The sequence below is a fragment of the Molossus molossus genome, unplaced genomic scaffold, assembly GCF_014108415.1.
Source record: "Molossus molossus isolate mMolMol1 unplaced genomic scaffold, mMolMol1.p scaffold_m16_p_20, whole genome shotgun sequence".
Lineage (NCBI taxonomy): Eukaryota > Metazoa > Chordata > Mammalia > Chiroptera > Molossidae > Molossus > Molossus molossus.
The window spans coordinates 13,203,149-13,221,803 of NW_023425356.1; the positions used below are offsets into that span (position 1 = coordinate 13,203,149).

Below are 18,655 nucleotides of genomic sequence, written 5' to 3' on the forward strand. Positions count from 1 at the left end.
CTTATTTTTATATTGCACATTGGCAGCGGTTTCCTTTCTGCTTTTGCTTTTTGACAGCTTTTCCCTTCTAGGCTAAACATTACATTCCAATTCTGTTGGGTTTCAAAGACAAATGGCCAACTTAAAAAAGAACCTGCATAAATGACAAATGAAAAAGTCATTTTTTTGTGTACTGAAATACTGGCTTTAAGACATAAATTACATTAATAGCAAACACATTTTTACTTCGTTGGAAAAAGGCTTTTTGGGGAATTCGTGGAGAAACCAAATCAGGTAGATCACATTAGGGAGGAGTAGCATGTAGCAAGTCACCTGTCAGGAGTATCTTTACACTTCGTAGTGTTTCCTAAGGCTGACACTTAATAAAACATGGGCTTTGAACCCAGAAATGCCTTCAGATCCCTGCTCCCACTGATGAACAAATCTGACAATTTGTCAAGCTAACAAGCCTGCTTTCTCACCTATATTATGGAGATTGTCTTACATTAAGTGTCTGGCCCACCGCAGTTCCTCAAAAACCATTAGTTCCCTTTCTTTTCCTTTACTAATCAGAACCAAAGGCTACTAGTGCTTAGGATAGGTCCCTCAAAAATAAGTTCAGCCTGGCCAGTGTGGCTCAGTGGATTGAGCATTGACCAATGGACTGAAAAGTCCTGGTTCAATTCCCAGTCAGGGCACATGCCCCCGTTGCAGGCTTGATCCCCAGTAAGGGGCGTGCAGGAGGCAGGCAATCGATTTTTCTCACATTGATATTTCTCCCTCCCTTCCTCTCTCAAAAAAAAATCAATAAAACCTTTTTTTTAAAAGCTCACACAAATACAGATGAGGGAAAAAATCCACGGCGTTGGCACATAAAAAATACATCAACAACACCTGAAAACTCTGTATACCACCCTGATTAACATTACATGCATGCACTCTCAAAAATATCGACATCAGAATAAAAATTTAAGATTGTCCTCATAAGTAGACATAAACCAATTTAAGCAGCAGGAGACACAACTGCCTCAAATGCCAAGCATGGGTTTCCTTCTTCCCCAAAACTAGTTGTATCTCAAAATGCATGGGATTTTCTCACGATACCTATGACCTTTTCTAAAATATTAGAAAATAATAGAGGACAGAGATAGATGGGGGTTATAAATACTTTAAAAACAGGTTCCAGGCAGCTTAGAATTCACATGTGCTATTCATTGTATCACGAAACATCAGTAAAGGACAAATCAGACTTTGTTTATTAAAAAAATACTTTACAGGAAAAAAAAAAAAACCTCTATGCATTCCATTGTCCTATTTTACAAAGAAATAGCTTAACAATTTAACACACTTAAGACAGCTACAAAAAAGCACTGTGCTAAAAGATTCACACAAATTTAGATTTAAGACTATTCATTAAAAACCTTTTTAAAACACTTGTTAATGTCAATAAACAAACTAAGGCCACACAACGCAAATAGTCCGCCAGGCAAATTATACATTTCATCTATATGCAAAGACCTCTTAGATAAATTAAAGCCACAGGAAAAAAAGTCTTAGCTGCCAATCAAAATGGAGTTTAGTCACAAAAAAACACTATTACATGAAAATTTACAACATGTGATAGAAGTAGTACATAAGTATTTCTTCAGAATTGAAAAGTGCTATATTAAGAGACAGTGGTCTCAACTACATGCACAAGTGGATCCTAAAAAATGTACGAAGAAAATGGAAGGCCATAATATTTACGGAGAGATACTTGCTTTTAAAGCAACAAACTTTCAGCACGAGGATAGTTCCTTTATATGCTAAAGCAAAACACCTCTTGTACATTTCTTCTACTTACTGCATGACCAATAAATACAGCTACAACCTGTTTAAAAAAATAAAACTTAGCAGAAATATGAACCTCTGGCATGTACTACTGAAAGGTTCTTTTTAAAAACCTGCAGCAATGACAAACAGATTTATTAGAAAGACACAAACTCAATTACCCTGAAGGTATAAACACAAATTTTTAATGGCAAATACAGATAAAAATATTTTGGGCTATTATTAATGATCAAGAATATAATCACTAAGAGTTTTCTTGAATTTTAGAGTCTGTTCCTAAATTAGCTTTCATTCTAGACAATATTTATAGAGGGAAAGGCAATAAGCAAAAGTTTCTTCAGTCATTAAGTGTGAACTTTATGCCTCTTAAAAGACTGATGCAAGATGATGCAAGACATATTTTCCTAAGGTTTAGTAAAGATTTCATTCAATAAGCTCCTTTTTCCTATATAAGAGCTTGTAATATTAGTCATCTGATATTCCAACTGTCTCTAAGGAGAAAGGGCAACTTTCAAAAGTCTTCAAAAATAATGAAGTACCAGTGAAACAAATGGTTAAGTGCTGAATAAGCAAATTAATAAATGTACAATTAAGCCCAGGAATTCCTTTTTAAAGAGTTAAAACTTTAGAGGGGGAAACTCATATGTAGGCTTTTATTATTATTGCTTTATGAATTTGGAATACCTCTTTAAATCCCACTCCTAGCATATCTTGGTATAATTATAGAATGACTTCTGGGGCAGAGGGAAGACTTTTATCCTTATTAATGAATATCATAAAACCATTCTAGTTACTAAGTTAGAAATACTCACATATTGTGTCTTTTCCGTAAGCACATTAAAAAAGATGTGCTCCACAAAATACTAAAACGTATAGCCACATTCTGCAAGTAATCTCAAAGAGTTGGCACAATAGATTAAGATACCAAAAAGGAAGATCAGCTTAAATTTCGGTTACAACTTCACTGCCATCAATACTGTAACAAATCAGAAGACGCCAGTTTGCTCCATGCCTCACTCCACCAAACCAAATAATTTAATGATTTAGAAAAGTTGCAATCATTTGTATCACTAAACTAGGATACAGCTTTGAAAGCAGTAAGAAACTCAAAACTTGGGCGTTTATACTCCTCAGTCTTTAAAGCATGCTATTAAAATCTAATACTCACTCACATAGGACATTCAGTTTCCAGATACATCACTAGCTAAATGTTTCTCTCTCCATCCTATTGTAATTCTAACATACAATGAATTTATTAGTACATGATTTTAAACATTTTTATACTCTTTTATTATGTTTTTATGGGAGGTGAGGGCAGAATGTTTCATTAAAGGAAAATGGGGATTTGCTTTCGATTGTAGGTCTTTGCAGATCCGCTGGTTCCTGAGTGATTAAACACAGTGCTGGCTGTCAGGAGACAGTCTCCTTGTTTATTAGCAATGACCAGCTTAGATGACAGATGGCATCTGCTGGATGGCAAGTGGGAGATGGGGAAATCGGATCTTGGAAGACAAGGAAAATAAAAATAAAAAAGTTTTTGCTTTGGCAACCTTGTTCTTCATGATTATTTTAAAAAACAAATGTTGCCTGAGAAGAATTTCACTTTGCACAGCCTAGTAAAGCTCTATGAAATTCTTCTGGACAGAAAAACAAAAACAAGAAAGAACCCAAACCCACATACTTTGTGATCAAACCCCCACCCACCCACCCACCCACAATAACAAAAAACACCCTCAAAGGCAGGTCCCTTAAAAACTAGTCTTGATAAACTAGAATTTACCCTAGATTTATACCCAAGATTTAAAAACACCCCTGCAATAATCACATTACTTTTCATACCATTCTAATTACCTTATTTACAGAGATAACTAAAACCAACATCACTTCCAATTCATAAATGGTTTACACTGAAATGTTTCTCTATTTGTCTTTACCCTTTTTAACAGAGAATACATACATATACATATATATAAGGAATAATACAGATTCTAACTAATCACTGCAGTATTTGCTGATGGTTACTTTTCTATCGGTTTACACAGTGACCTCTATACTTGGCTAATATGCATTTAACTACACAACAATATTGCACAAAGTAATATTTATATAAGATTTAACCTATTTCAGAATATTTTAGAGAAAATTCATATTTGATATTTCAAAAGATGCAGCTAAGTTTTCATGGTGACAGACATAATAAAGCAGCATCTTTTTTGCCTATATTAATGTAAATATTCCAAATCTCACCCTCCAGGAAAAAAATCTCCAAATTGCACTATAACCAGGTAGATATAAGAATCTGGCCTTAGGTGTGGGGAGTACTCTTCCTTTAATAAACAAAAGACCTATAGTATTATTAACTAAGGGAAAGTAAAATGTGTATCACATTAACATTCTAAAATCATAGAAAGACTACACTAGCTATATAAACTGTGCCTATTTGAAAAAATAATTTACTCAGGCACAAAGCACTGGGCTACCTGAAACTCTAGGATGAAGTCTAGTGCCATATTCTTTATTGGAAAGTAGCAACACAGAGTAATAGTAAATAAACTCCAGTATTCCCCAGTTAAAACTGTGAATTGAAGTGTCTCAACAGTTGATCTTTACCATGAAGAGGTTGTTGCCAGGTGACAAAAAGTTTTTCCTAAGTTTCATGCACAAAATATGGTAGCCTCATCAGAAAGATATCATTCTCTAAGTTTGATACTCATGATCAGTTTAGGAAGAAAAAGTATCCACACAAAAAGTGAGGATGCCAGGAAGCAGAACAATAGAGTATCAAGTCAACATTATCTCTTTTACCCAAAATATCTTCCATAGTTACCTTGTATTCTAGAAAGATCAACGAACCATGGATAATGAATGACCAAGGACTATTCATCTTTAGATATTTTTAATTGAAATATCCACTGGGCTTTAAATAACAGACACAAAGAAGACAGTTTGGATCAGAAAGTGCTGTGCTTTCTCTTTTGTTAAGAAACCAGAGAGCCACCAAATTTTCCTTAGACTACCAGTTCTTTATGGTTGGAACTAAATAACTTACTTGCCTTTGAACAAGATGCAGGAACTCTTTCCTGCAATCGATGCCATTTTTACTGTAGAAATTAAACCTGTGCCATAAAGACAAAATACTAAACCATAAATCTGATCTTCTATCATAAAAACAGCAAATATGGCAAGAGACAAGATAAAATTAAGGGAAGTAAATAATTTACCAAAAAAGAATGTTATTCCAGAGAGTTATTTTGATTTGAAGAAGAGATTGAATTATTACCTCACACCTTAAAACAAAAAGTAGCAGCAGACCCACTATTACATACTGTACTAACGGGATAAGATACAACTCTTAACTTTGCATAATCTGTGTAAAAAAGATATGCTTGACATTTGTGGAATGTCATTTCTCTTTATAGAATTATAGGCAAGATTTCTCCAATAAAACTTAACTTAAGCCAGTTATAAAACTATAACTTCACATCAAAATTTAAAAAAGTTAAAAAATGTATTTGAATATGTACATATCACACAGGAGTGCTTGAATGTTCCTGTAGCTTGTGTTGCTGCTCAGAGTCCAGTCTACTTTCCACCTTTAAAACCGGAACAGGATGTGTCATCTGGTCTTGCTGCAGATTGAGTTCTGATGAAGGTGGGGCAGATGATGAAGCAGTTGTGAAAAGCTGCATCTCTGCGCATGTTTCTTCAGGTTCAGTTTTTATCCTCACACATTGGGAGTCAACTTCTAATTCTCGCTTTCCAGTTAAATCACGGTCCACGTTAGAACTGCCTTCTGTGTTCTGAGTAGCTTCCACGGCAGGGTGGTACTGTTTAAGCCTTATATGCCAGGCTAGGCTGCACACTGCTGACACCGTTTTGAACTGATGAATGACATTTCTGGGGATGAAGTAGATATCATTGTCGCATAGCTGAATTCTAGCATAACGAATGCCTTCTCGCCTCATTTGGTTTAGTTTAGCTTCATCCACCCACTGCACACACTAAAGAGAAGGAAAAAGTTGCATGAGACTTTAAAATAAAACATGTAATAATGTAGCCAAATAAAATATTATAATTAGTACAGGAAAACAGGAGGGCCAAATTAAAGCTAAGCAATACTAAGTGATATACAGCTTTTAAATTTCCTGTAATGCTTGACAAACACTTTTTTTTTTTTTAAATCCTCACCCGAGGACATTTTTGCATTTATCTTCAGATAGAGAGGGAGGGAGAGAGGGGGGAAGAGAGAGAGAGAAACATCAACGTGAGAGAGACACACTGAGTGGCTGCCAACCACACAACCCCAACCCGGGCCGGGGACAAACTGCAACCGAGGCACATGCCCTTAGCGGGAAACGAACCCGGGTCTCTCTGGTTTGCAGGCCGATGCTCTAAGCGCTGAGCCAAACTGGCCAGAACTTGCCAAACACTTTTCCTCCTATTTTACTATCTCTCTAGCACCAAAGGGCAGGTCAATGTCAGGATAGGCCTAGGGTCTCACTTAAATAAGCAGCAGTTAAATATCAATATTCTTTGCCACACAGAAGGGCAACATTTATCTGCTCCTTCAGTCTTTCATCGTTTTGTAGGTGAGGGTACACAGTGCAGTGGGGTTAACAGCTGAGACTGCTTAGGGCCAGAATTGAGAAGCGTGGGCCCCCTGACCATCCCAGGCCCACCTGGCATCCCAAAGATTAAAGAAATTCTCAAGTATTATTCTGATTTGGAAGCTCTGTTTCAATGATTTTCGACCCCCTCCACACACAACCTTAAATGGTAATAAAATTAAATTCACTATCCCATGTATCCAACTATAAGATAAAATGCAAAATAAAATGGGTAAAAATACTTATTTCCAATATCAAACTGCAAGGGTAATAGAAAAGCAGTAGTTATTACCTGGGAAACTGGAGGTTCGTGGAGGTCTAATTGAAGTCTCTGTACAACATCAGTAAAATCCTCAGCATGAAAGCAAATCACATCTTTGGTTATGCGAGGTTGGTCACTCCTAGGATTAACAAGATTAAGTTTTAGAAACAATCATCTCAAAATGGAAAATGATGACAAATTTCAGTTTTCCTGTTACTAGAAGTGCTACTACTAGCACAGAAATAGATATGTAGCTCCTAAGGACAAAGTATACATTTGCTCCTTTAATCAAATTGAAAAAGTAAACAAAACACTAAAAGAGCTGTTTAAAAATAAGGAAATTAGAGTAGTTTTAAAAACGAAAACAACAGCTCTCTCTCACTTAGTGCAATAGTAGCGGCTGCAGCGGAGCAGCAACAGTTCTACCTGCTCCTGGGAAACCTGCTCAGCCCCGACAATGTGGTCCGGAAACAGGCAGAGGAAACCCATGAGAATATCCCAGGCCAGTCAGAGATCACATTCTTCTTACAGGCCATCAGAAATACTACAGCTGCTGAGGAGGCTAGACAAATGGCTGCTGTTCTTCTAAGACATCTTTTGTCCTCTGCATTTGATGAAGGCTACCCAACTCCTCCTTCCGATGTCCAGACTGCCATCAAGAGTGAACTGCTAATGATTATTCAAATGGAAACACAGTCTAGCACGAGGAAGAAAATTTGTGATATTGCTGCAGAGCTGGCCAGAAATTTAACAGATGAGGATGATAACAACCAATGGCCTGAAGGTTTGAAGTTCCTTTTTGATTCGGTCAGCTCTCAAAATATGGCACTGCAGGAAGCTGCCCTTCACATTTCCTGGTATATACATTGATGTAATTTTTTTGAAAAGGTTAATGTGATGAATACACAAAGCACATTTTGATTTTTTAGTCTAACAACTTCTTAGACTTTAAAATAATGCCTTCAGGTAAGCTTTGTATTTGTGTTGGAAATAAAACTGAAAAAAAAAACAACAAAGCTTTCATATTATGATCTTTATTTGTATACAAGGGTTCGCTGGAGCTTTATTTTTTTACTTTGTTTTCTATGATTCTGAAAATTTTTCTGGAACAGTTTCTTGTGCTTCATTGACACAGTACTGAATGTAGCTTTTAGAAAGCTTCTTTAGTAGATGTAGAAGAGAAAGAAAATGCTCATGAATCCCCATTTGTTTTCTGGTTCTTCTTTGGTCATGCTTTATAAAAACGTAATATTTAAATAAACTGTTGTGTATTTAAAAAAACAAAACAAAAACAAAAAAAAACAAAACTAAATCAACAGTGACTAAAAACAATGAGTTTTATTCTAAACTGGTTGCATTTGCCATCCTCTCACCATTCTGCCCCACCTTCTCAATGTCACCCTGCAATGTCATCTGCCACACAAATATCACATGTTCCAGTTTTCAAAGTAGAGAAGGGGGGAAAAGGCATCTTTAACTTGGAATAATCAAATTAAACTCTACAATAATAATTGAAGGTCCTGACATAATATGAAAAACAAAATTAAAAACAAAAAACAGCCCTGGCCAGTTTGGCTCAGCAGTTAAGAGTGTCGGCCAACGAACTGGAGAGTCCCGGGTTTGGTTCCTGCTAAGGGCATGTACCTCGGGTGCAGTTTGTCCGCAGCCCTGGTTGGGGTCGTGTGGGCGGCAACCACTCGATGTGTGTCTCTCACGTCAATGTTTCTCTATCTCTCTCTCTCTCTCTTCCCCCCTCTCTCCCTCCCGCTCTATCTGAAGATAAATGCAAAAAAAAAAACAAAAAAACAAAACAAAACACAAAAAGCCCTCCGGTGATAAAAAAAAACAACAACAAAAAGCATTTTAAAATGAGTTGAATTAATTCTATGTTCTGAGCTTTGTTAAAACTGTGCCCCAAATGAATGTAAAAGGGTGCAGCCATTATGAAAAACAGTATGGTGGTTCCTATAAAAATTAAAAATAGCCCTGGCCGGTTTGGCTCAGCTGTTAGAGCGTCGGCCTGCGGTACAGAGAGACCCGGGTTCGGTTCCCGCTAAGGGCACGTACCTCGGTTGCAGTTTGTCCCCGGCCCTGGTCGGTCGTGCGGGTGGCAACCACTCGATGTGTCCCTTTCACATCGATGTTTCTCTCTCTCTCTGTTCCTCTCTCTCCCTCCCACTCTACCTGAACAAAAAAATGGGAAAATGTCCTCGGGTGAGGATAAGAAAAAGAAACAAAAAATAAATAAAAATAAAAATAGAATTATTGCCCTGGCTGGTTTTGCTCAGCAGTTAGAACGCCAGCCTGCAGACCAAAGAGTCGATGGTTCAATCCCCAGTCAAGGGCGAGTACTTTGGTTGCAGGTTTGACCCCTGGCCCCGTTCCAGGCCGTGCAGGAGGCAACCACTGAATGTCTCTCTCATGTCAAGGCTTCTCTCTCTCTCTCTCTCTCTCTCTCCGCCCCCCTTCCTCCTACACTATCTAAAAAAACATCAAAGGAAAAATGTCCCTGGGTGAGGATTAAAAAAAAAAATAGAATTACCATGTGATCCAGCAATCCCACTTCTGGGTATACCCAAGAGACTGAAAGCAGGGACACAAGATATATATATATATATTTTTTAATCCTCACCCGAGGACATTTTTGCATTTACTCTTCAGATAAAGTGGAAGAGAGAGAGGGAGGAAGAGAGGGAGAGAAACATCGATGTTGAGAGAAACACATTGACTGGTTGCCACCCACACGACTCCAACCAGGGCTGGGGACAAACTGCAACCTAGGTACGTGCCCTTAGTGGGAACCGAACCCAGGTCTCTCTGGACCGCAGGCCGACACTCTAACCACTGAGCCAAACTGGCCAGGGTGGGACACAAGATATTTGTTCTTAGCAGCCAAAAGGTGGGAGCAACTCAGGCATCCATTGATGGATGAACAGATAAAATGTGGCATAAACATATAATGGGAATACTATTCAGCCTTTAAAAGGAAGGAAGTTGACACCTGGTACAACATAGATGATGCCTGAGGATATTATGCTAAATAAAATAAGCCAGTCACAAAAGACAACTACTGTCTGATTCCACTGACAGGAGACATTTAAAGTACTCAAATACACAGAAACAGAAAGTAGAATGACGGTTAGCAGGAGCTGGGGGAGAGGAGAAAACGGAGTTATTGTTGGTAGGTACAGTTTCCGTTCTGCAAGATGAAAAAGGTCTGGAGATCTGTTTTACAACAATGTAAATATACTTAACACTACTGAACAGTGTACTTACAAATGGTTCCTTTTTAACTTTTAATTTTGTTATATGTATTTTGCCACAATTAAAAAAAAATTGGACCCCAACCTTTTAAATTGAGCCCACATTTTCTAAGACAACATTAACTAACCTTGCAGCTGAGTTGCATTAACTTACCATTCACCAAACTGTACAGCTTTCAAAACCCCAACAGCAGCCGTACTCTGCCAGTCAAAACCCTGACCTACATGATCAGCATGAGCTCTTGTCCTATCTTCAAAGAGGACTTCCCGGGGTTCACTGGTCCGAGGTAGGTACTGGAGATTTTTAATTTCATTCATTGATCTGGAGAGTTGATATGGTTGTGAAGTAAAGGGAAGAAAAAAAGTATTAATAGCGATAAGGCAAAAACGTTAGCTGAGATACCAAATTTCAAATAGGAGGGCTGAGAAGGTTCATGATTTTATACATTCTATTATAATGTTTAATGTGATTACCTTTTTCTCTTGGTATGTCATGATAATATAGAAACTATGGAATGTTTGAATATATAAAATTTAGTTGTCTAGCAAGAGAAAATAAAATTCAAAGTTCAAGGCTATATGTTGCTTTACCCTGATCATTCTTGACTCCCAAAATATCTGTAACTCTCACAACATTCTACAAGACTTGATTCAAGATGGCAAACAATATCTGCATGGAAATAAAAGCAAAAGATTTTGTACTAACACGGTAGGGGTGGGGGAGAGGAGATGGGGGAATGGATGGGAGTATAGATGAAACAGAATTAGCTGTGAGCTGATAACTACTGATACTAAATACATGGGAGCTTATTATATTATCTTCTACTTTTTTATATGCTCAAAACTTTCTAAATAATAATCTAAAGTAACAGTAAAGAAATGAATAAGAAGCAACAAAGGAAATAGATTTCTGAATGAACAATATCAACATATTTCTAGAAGAAAACTGAGCAGAGAAAGCCATAGGCCTAGAATACACAATAAGGAAGTGACATGCCCCAGCAGGTTTTGCTCAGTGGTTAGAGCATTGGCCCACAGACCAGAGATGCAGGTTCGATTCCGGTCAAGGGCCTGTACCTCAGTTGCAATTCAATCCCCAGCCGTGCAAGAAGCAACTGACTGATGTGTCTCTCTCACATTGATGTTTCTCTCCCCCCGCCCCCATCCATCCTTCCCCCTCTATCTGAAAATCAATGAAAAAATATCCCCGAGGACTGAAAAAAAAAAAAAAAATGAGGTGACAACTAAAAAGGCAGCAGAGGCCCTGCCCAACAGACCTTGGGGACACTTAAGAGTTAAAAAATAATAATAAAGGCCAGGTATAATGATGACAATTGTACAGAAATGAAGTAAGGCTGAGAAAGAAAAGTTAAAGTGAAATTCTGCAAATGAACCAGTCACCTACTACCCATGTGGATAGGAATGTGGATAGTCAGACATCTACCCCTGTGGAGATGACGGAGTGACCCACCCAGCAGCCATTACTCATCTTTATGTTCCTAACGGAATGCTAATTTTCATTAGGTATCTGCTGCCATATGTGACCTAATTCACAAGCTCCAGAGGAAGATCCTCACGAGTCCTGGCAAACTGTGATAAGCTCATTCCCCTTGCCAGTGACTGATTTAAAACAGGCATGAAGTGATTCGGGCTAGCATACAAGAGGAAATCTAAGGAGACTTCTCGGGAATTTTCCAGCTCTGAAGAGAGAAATAAAAGAGAGTCTCTTCTTCTAATTAGCTATAACCAGATCCAGATGTGATACCTAGAACTGCTACAGCCATCCAGTAACCATAGAAGAAGCCACTGTAAGTATAAAACCTACTATGCAAAAAGAATGACAGAAGCAACCCTGGCCAGTTTTTCTCAGTGGTTAGAGCATCAGCCCATGGACAGGAGACTCCCGGGTACGGTTCCTGCTAAGGGCATGTACCTCGGGTGCAGTTTGTCTCCGGCCCCAGTTGGGGTTGTGTGGGTGGCAACCACTCGATGTGTCTCTGACACATCAAAGTTTCTCTCTCTTTCTTCCTCCCTCTCTATCTGAAGATAAATGCAAAAATGTCCTCCTGAGGATAAAAAAATGACAGAAGCAGAAAAAAGGAAAAAACCTGGTTTCTTGCTGATAGCACTGAGTCACTAACCATATGATGTCTAGAGACAATCTCTCTGTACTTCTTGATATATAGGTAACATTTTATTTCATGAACCAGTATGAATCAAGATTCTGGTTGCTTACAGCCAAACACATTTTAATAAACTTTCATCCCCCCAAAACTTCCATGTTCTTCTCTATACACACTGAACTTAATATATAAACAGAACTAACAGAATCCTTTGGCATCTGAACATATCCTTTAGTGTCCAGTTCTACACCTGTTAAGTCAAAAGTGAAACCTAGCTATTGATAAGCCTCACTGAAAAAGAAACAGAACAAAAAGCCCAATGCTTTATTTCTAAATAAGAATAGATCAACCAAGAATCACCAGATATGTGATGATAGCCTGTAGTAGTCTAACAGAGAAATATAAAAATAAACAATGCTGAATTTAAGCATTCAAAAGAAAGGTTAGAAGACAAATAAACATCCCAAAATCAAAAGCAAATAGATAACAGAAAATATGAGGATAATCAAACTGGGATCTATTATTCAACCAACAGTAGTTTCAGAAAGAAAGAATACAGAAAATAAAGAAATTATCAAAGCAGTTAAGCAAGAAAAATTCCCCAAAATGAAAGGAGACATGCATCTTTAAATTTAAGGGTCTTACCAAACATCAAAAAAGGATTTAAAAATAAGAATAAAAATTGAAGACCCAAATCAAGACATATCATTATGAAATTAAGCTTTTGGAGGAAAAAAAGAAATAGTTACCTACAAAAAGCAAAAATTAGATGGGCATTAAGACTTCTCATGAACAACATTAGATTCCAGAAGACACTGAGGCAATTTTTAAAATTCTAAGGAAAAATACATCTTATGAACTCTAGCTAAACTATGAATCATATTTAATGACAGAAAAACCTTTTCAGACATATAATGACTCAGAATACCTTCCTTTTCTTAGAATACTACTTGAGAATATACTCAAGCAAGACAAAGAAATAAACCTAGGGAGAAGACAACCATAGGTTAATGCAGAAAAGTATAAAATGGGAACGCTTTAGTTGATAACTATGAAATAAGTTTGAAGTAAACAAAAAAACAGAGCAGAGCTCCATAAGATTTCCTGGTAAATCAGTGATGTTAGGCCCTGGCTGGTTTTGCTCCGTGGTTAGAGCAAACAGGTTCGATTCTGGTCAAGGGCACGTACCTCAATTGCAATTTAGTCCCCAGCCCTGGTCAGGGTCATGCGGGAAGCAACCAATCGATGTGTCTCTTTCACATCAATGTTTCTTTCTCTTTCTCTGTCTCTCTCTCCCTCCCTCCCTCCTTCCCTCCCTCACACTCTGTCTGAAAATAAATGGAAAAGTATCCTCAGGTGAGGATTAAAAAAAAAACAAAACTGATGCTAGAGAAGACAGTATAATTAAAATTCTGGATTCTTGAGGATATGATAAAAAATACAGATTGCAGGTAACTACCCCAAAGAGACTATACAGAAAAACAATCGCCAAAGTCATAGTCACAAAAGACAGAGAAAGTGTGATTCTAGAAGAAAGTATCTTAAACAATAAAGAGAATAGAAGATCTTATGGATATGGTCAAGAAAAGCATATGCCCCCCTCAGAAAGGGGCAATCACAAACTTCAGAAAAAATATAACCGTTCAATAAAATCAGCACAATCTAAATATGAAACAAACTAAAACGTGGCATGATTTTCAGGAGCTAGGTGAAATACAGGAAAGAAAGATCCTTTTGTAAATTATTCCTGAGTGATAACAAAACATTGGAATCTTAAAATACAAATTTTTAGCTTACTCATTAATCTGCAGTAAACTTACATTTATTTGCTTTCAAATTTTAGACTATACCTATTGACAAAGCATATAAATCTAAGTATGGTTTTAAGGCAGGATATAAATTAATCTCAACAATGTATAAGCACAGCTGACAAACAGTATAAGTGGGGAGTAAATGGGTAAAGTAGAGGTCATTTAACTATTTGGAGAACAGGTGAAGGAAAGAAATCCCTATCTATCATATAAAGAAATTGACAAATTTCCTGTCAAAGCCTTAAAACACAAAACAAACAAGCATTACAAACAAATTTTTGCTCTGGTAAAAAGGTGTGTTTGCCTTTGCAAGAAAAGGTGACCAGGATTTTTTCATTATAAACCCTACTGTACTCTGATTTTTTAAAACCCTGTGTATACATTTCTTCAACTCCAACTCCAGAGTCCAGCACGACCCCAACCAGGGCCAGGGACAAACCGCAACCGAGGTAGGTGCCCTTAACCAGAATCGAACCCACAACTCATTGGTCCGTGGGCCGACGCTCTATCCACTGAGTGTCCAAACTGGCCAGGGCTCAACATGCTTTTGAATGCCTCACTTAAGAATATTTAATCCCAGCCCTGGCCGGTTTGGCTCAGCAGTTAGAGCGTTGGCCTGCGGTCCAGAGAGACCCAGGTTCGGTTCCTGCTAAGAACACGTACCTTGGTTGCAGTTTGTCCCCAGCCCTGGTTGGGTCGTGCGGGTGGCAACCACTTAATGTGTCCTTTTCATGTCGATGTTTCTCTCTCTCTCTCTTCTTCTCTCTCCCTCCCACTCTATCTGAACGAAAAATGGAAAAATGTCCTCGGGTGAGGATAAAAAAAAAAAAAAAAAGAATATTTAATCCCAATTAAAAAAAAAACTTGGTAGCACCTCGGATTAGTGGAGAAATAATAAATTATTAAATAAATGATGTTGGTATAGCTGTCTACTTGGAAAAAAATGTTAAATTTCTTCCTATATATTGAAATCAATACCAGGTAGATAAAGTATGTAAATACTAAAATCACAGAAGTACTAGGAGAAAATGCAGGTGAATATTTTATAATACTGAATGAGAGAAAGCCTTGCCAGCCTGTCACTAGGAGAAAAATCTCAGAGGAAAAGAGGCTTGACAACATATAAACAAAAATTTCCTGAGTAAAGAAAAAAAAATTACTGTAAGAAAAATCTGAAGCTAAAAAAAGCCTTACAACATAAAAAAAAGGGAAATTTTTTTTTTTTTTTTTTTTTTATCCTCACCCGAGGACATTCTTCCACTTTTTGTTCAGGTAGAGTGGGAGGGAGAGAGAGAAACGTTCAGGTAGAGTGGGAGGGAGAGAGAGGAACAGAGAGAGAGAGAGAGAGAAACATCGATGTGAAGGGACACATCGAGTGGCTGCCACCCGCACGACCGACCAGGGCCGGGGACAAACTGCAACCGAGGTACGTGCCCTTAGCGGGAACCGAACCCAGGTCTCTCTGGACCGCAGGCCAACGCTCTAACCGCTGAGCCAAACCGGCCAAGGCGGGAAATTTTATAAGTGAATCCACTCAAAGAAAAGTAAATTAAAATGAATCATTTTTGTCTAAAGTTAAGATCAACAAGGTTAAGAATGTTAGTAGAGGGTATGGGGAAAAGATACTTACTGTCTTACTATATGGGTGGGAATATAAACTGGTACATTTATGGGAGTCATTTAGAAATGTGTATATACTTTGAGCCTTTAGGAATTTCTACTAAGAAAACAAACACACGAATACACAATGATATCCATCTACCTACTTACCAACCAACCAGCCAGCCAGTGCTGTGTTATACATGTTTAACAACTGGCTTTGGGGAGAGATGGCTGATTTGTAGCTGACTTGCTGATTTCCATGGTATAAATGCTCCCAATCTATAGCAAAGTTCAAGCTACTAATGTGACCTCATTCAATGTGGAACTGGGAGCTAACAATTGCCCTGTGAGTTGGCTCCAGTACACCAGTTTATATTGAAACCCTAGAAACAATTTACACTAATAAAAAATTAGTTAAGCCCTGGCCAGTTTGGTTCAGCGATTGGAGCATCAGACGGTGGACCAAAGGGTCATTCGGGAGGCGACCAGTCGATGTGCTTCTCTCACATTGATATTTCTCTCTGTCTCCCTCTCACTCTATCTGAAGATCAATAGAAAAATATCCTCAAGTGAGGATTAAAAAAAAAAAAAAAAGAATTGGTTAAGTAAATCTTGATACAACCATACAGTGAAAACAACAGAGCCAATTAGAAATGATGCTATAGATGCATCTTAATATAAGACATAAATCTAAGGGGGAAAAGAACCAAATTTTAAAGTAAACAAAAAATGAGTTCACCTGGATACAAAAAAAATAATGTATATATGGAATAAAATGTGAAAGGTTAATATGCCTAAACAGGTGAGATTATGGGTATTTTTGCCTGCTTTTTACTTTTTTTCCATTATCTAATTTTTTTAAAGTTTATAATAACCAGGAAACAAACTATAGTTCTGGTTTACCGCCAGGTTTTACCATGCCACCACCTTGCATTTATATATAGTTTTTCCAGAGCATTTTCATGTGCAATCTCAAGTACCTAAAATTATTCCATACTTAGCACTGGTATCATTCTCCAATAGCTTTAAGGTGAGGTCTAGACTGGTCCATTAAAACTCACTTCTGGGTACTTATCTGAGTTGTTATTTCTGTAGTCTAGACAGATACTCATTTTCAGTGACATTAAATGAGATTTTCATACTAGAATGAGTTAATCTAGATTTGTTTTAAGTGTCTGAAAAACAAAATATGTTAGCTCAATATGAATTATTATGGAGAATACATTATTGGTGTCATTTAGCAAACACCAATCAAGTGCTATGTGTCATAAAGACAGAGTTCAAGCTACTAATGTGAGCTCAGTCCCTGTCCTTAAAGACCTCAAAATTTAATAAGAAAGAAAAACGTGAGCCCAGAGAAGGGAGCAATTAATTAGTTAAGGAACAAAAAAAAAAAAAGCTTCACAAATAAAGTGAAAACCAAGTAAAGGTTTGAAAACCTATTAAAGAGTCTGCCAGGGAGAGAGTAAGATGGGTAAAGGGATGCCATTCCAAAGAAAAAGAACAGTGCAAAGAGCAGAGTTGTGGAAGACCACTGTTTGGATACTGAATTCAGTGTGGCTGGAGTGGACTAGAAGCAGACAGATCTAGAAGAGGTACTGTTGAGACCAGAATATGAAAGATCCTTACACAAAGGAGTTTAAACTTTTATCTTGCAGGTAGTTAGGACCCAAGGTTTAAGAAAAGTGAAAATGAAATCTTTTTTTTCAGGAGGATGCCTCACTCTGATGACTGTGTAATGAGTGGACTATGGGAATGACCACTAGAAGATTTACTTAAGACAGCTCTTTAGCCCTGGCTGGTTTGGCTCAGTGGTTAGAACGTTGGCCCACGGATCAAAGAGTCTTGGGTTTGAGTCCTAGTCAAGGGCACATACCTCTGTTGTGGGTCCGATCCTGGTCAGGGTCATACGGGAGGCAACCAATCAATGTCTCTCTCTCACATCGATGTTTCTCTCCCCCCCCCCCCGCCTACTCTATCTAAAAAAAAAATCAACAGGAAAAAAATATATATATATAGCTCTTCAAATAATCTAGACAAATGATGTTCAAACTGTGCTCAAGTTTCAATCATTTTTATAAGCAATCAACTAAAAAAAAGACTTTTGCTTATTTGAGACAAATAATTATTTACCGTCGTCTTTTGAATGGTGACTTTGGCATGTCTGCTGTAGGGATCATCTGCTCTCCTGGTCGTACCCACATGATAGGTCCATCATCACTCTGGGACCGACACTGGAGTCGGAGGCTGGAAAGTGTACCCCAGGGCAAAGTCATCTAGAAGTCAGATGAATGAGTCACATAAAAATATTTTTATAAAGTATTTACAATTTAAACTCCCCACCCAAAAGAAAGCTCTAGGAAGCTTATTTTATGTATTTGAGATGCTATACAAAGAAATAAAAGTGTTAATCAATAATTTATATGCACACACAAAAAAACTGAAGTTAAATATTTTGTACCAGTAATTTTCTAAACATTTCTATTCAAAACACTGGATAAAATTTCATTTTAACAGACAAGATTAGCTTAATAATTTTTAATGAAAAGGTTCCACTTAAGTAATGATCAGAACTTTAATAATATGAATTAGCACTCACTTTCAGAAATGGTGATTCTTCTAACATATCAAGGAATTCTGGGAAATAATCACCAACTTCTTCATCTACTGCTCCAACAAGACTTATCTGCCGCATAGGACCTGCTCGGTAGGTGCCACAGCAATATGTCCTGTTGACCTGAGATAAAATGGAAAAGGGGTATAAAGGACTGAAGTACACTATAATTAAAGAATTATAATAGGGCACTGTTTCCAGTGTTGCTATTTCTTCTACATACCAAGAATTCAATGGTCAGTTCCTTAGACAAAGTCAACAGTTACAGAAAAGCACCCAGCACATTGACAAATATATTGACATATGTTCTACAACTGAAATTTCAAGATGCAAGTTAGTCTATGGTCCCAACATCTCAAGAAAATATTGAAGACATTAAAATATACTTAAATATCTGAGAATACTCTTCAAAGTGATTTTTATTAAGGAAAATCAGTAAATAAACAATAAAACTGGCAGGGCAGACCATAATCAGATTAATCCTCCATATTCATTTTATACTCTCGAGCTTGAAAGCCTTCACATTAGGCCAGATACCAGGCTGACTGTTATCCAATCCAACCT

The 18,655-nt window shown here is 37.4% G+C and overlaps 1 protein-coding gene across 1 annotated transcript in view; it reads right to left on the minus strand.

The window, feature by feature from the left end:
* Positions 1-1,212: 1,212 nt before the first annotated feature.
* The window catches only part of RSBN1 (round spermatid basic protein 1), a 53,945-nt gene continuing 36,502 nt past the window's right edge, over positions 1,213-18,655 (minus strand). Inside the window, exons 3-7 of the mRNA XM_036272772.1 lie at positions 18,077-18,214; positions 17,611-17,753; positions 10,096-10,263; positions 6,709-6,817; positions 1,213-5,810 (exon numbers count right to left, since the gene is read on the minus strand). Coding sequence (XP_036128665.1) covers positions 5,337-5,810; positions 6,709-6,817; positions 10,096-10,263; positions 17,611-17,753; positions 18,077-18,214 — 1,032 coding nt within the window. The 3' untranslated portion in view covers positions 1,213-5,336. The remainder of the gene's footprint in view (positions 5,811-6,708; positions 6,818-10,095; positions 10,264-17,610; positions 17,754-18,076; positions 18,215-18,655) is intronic.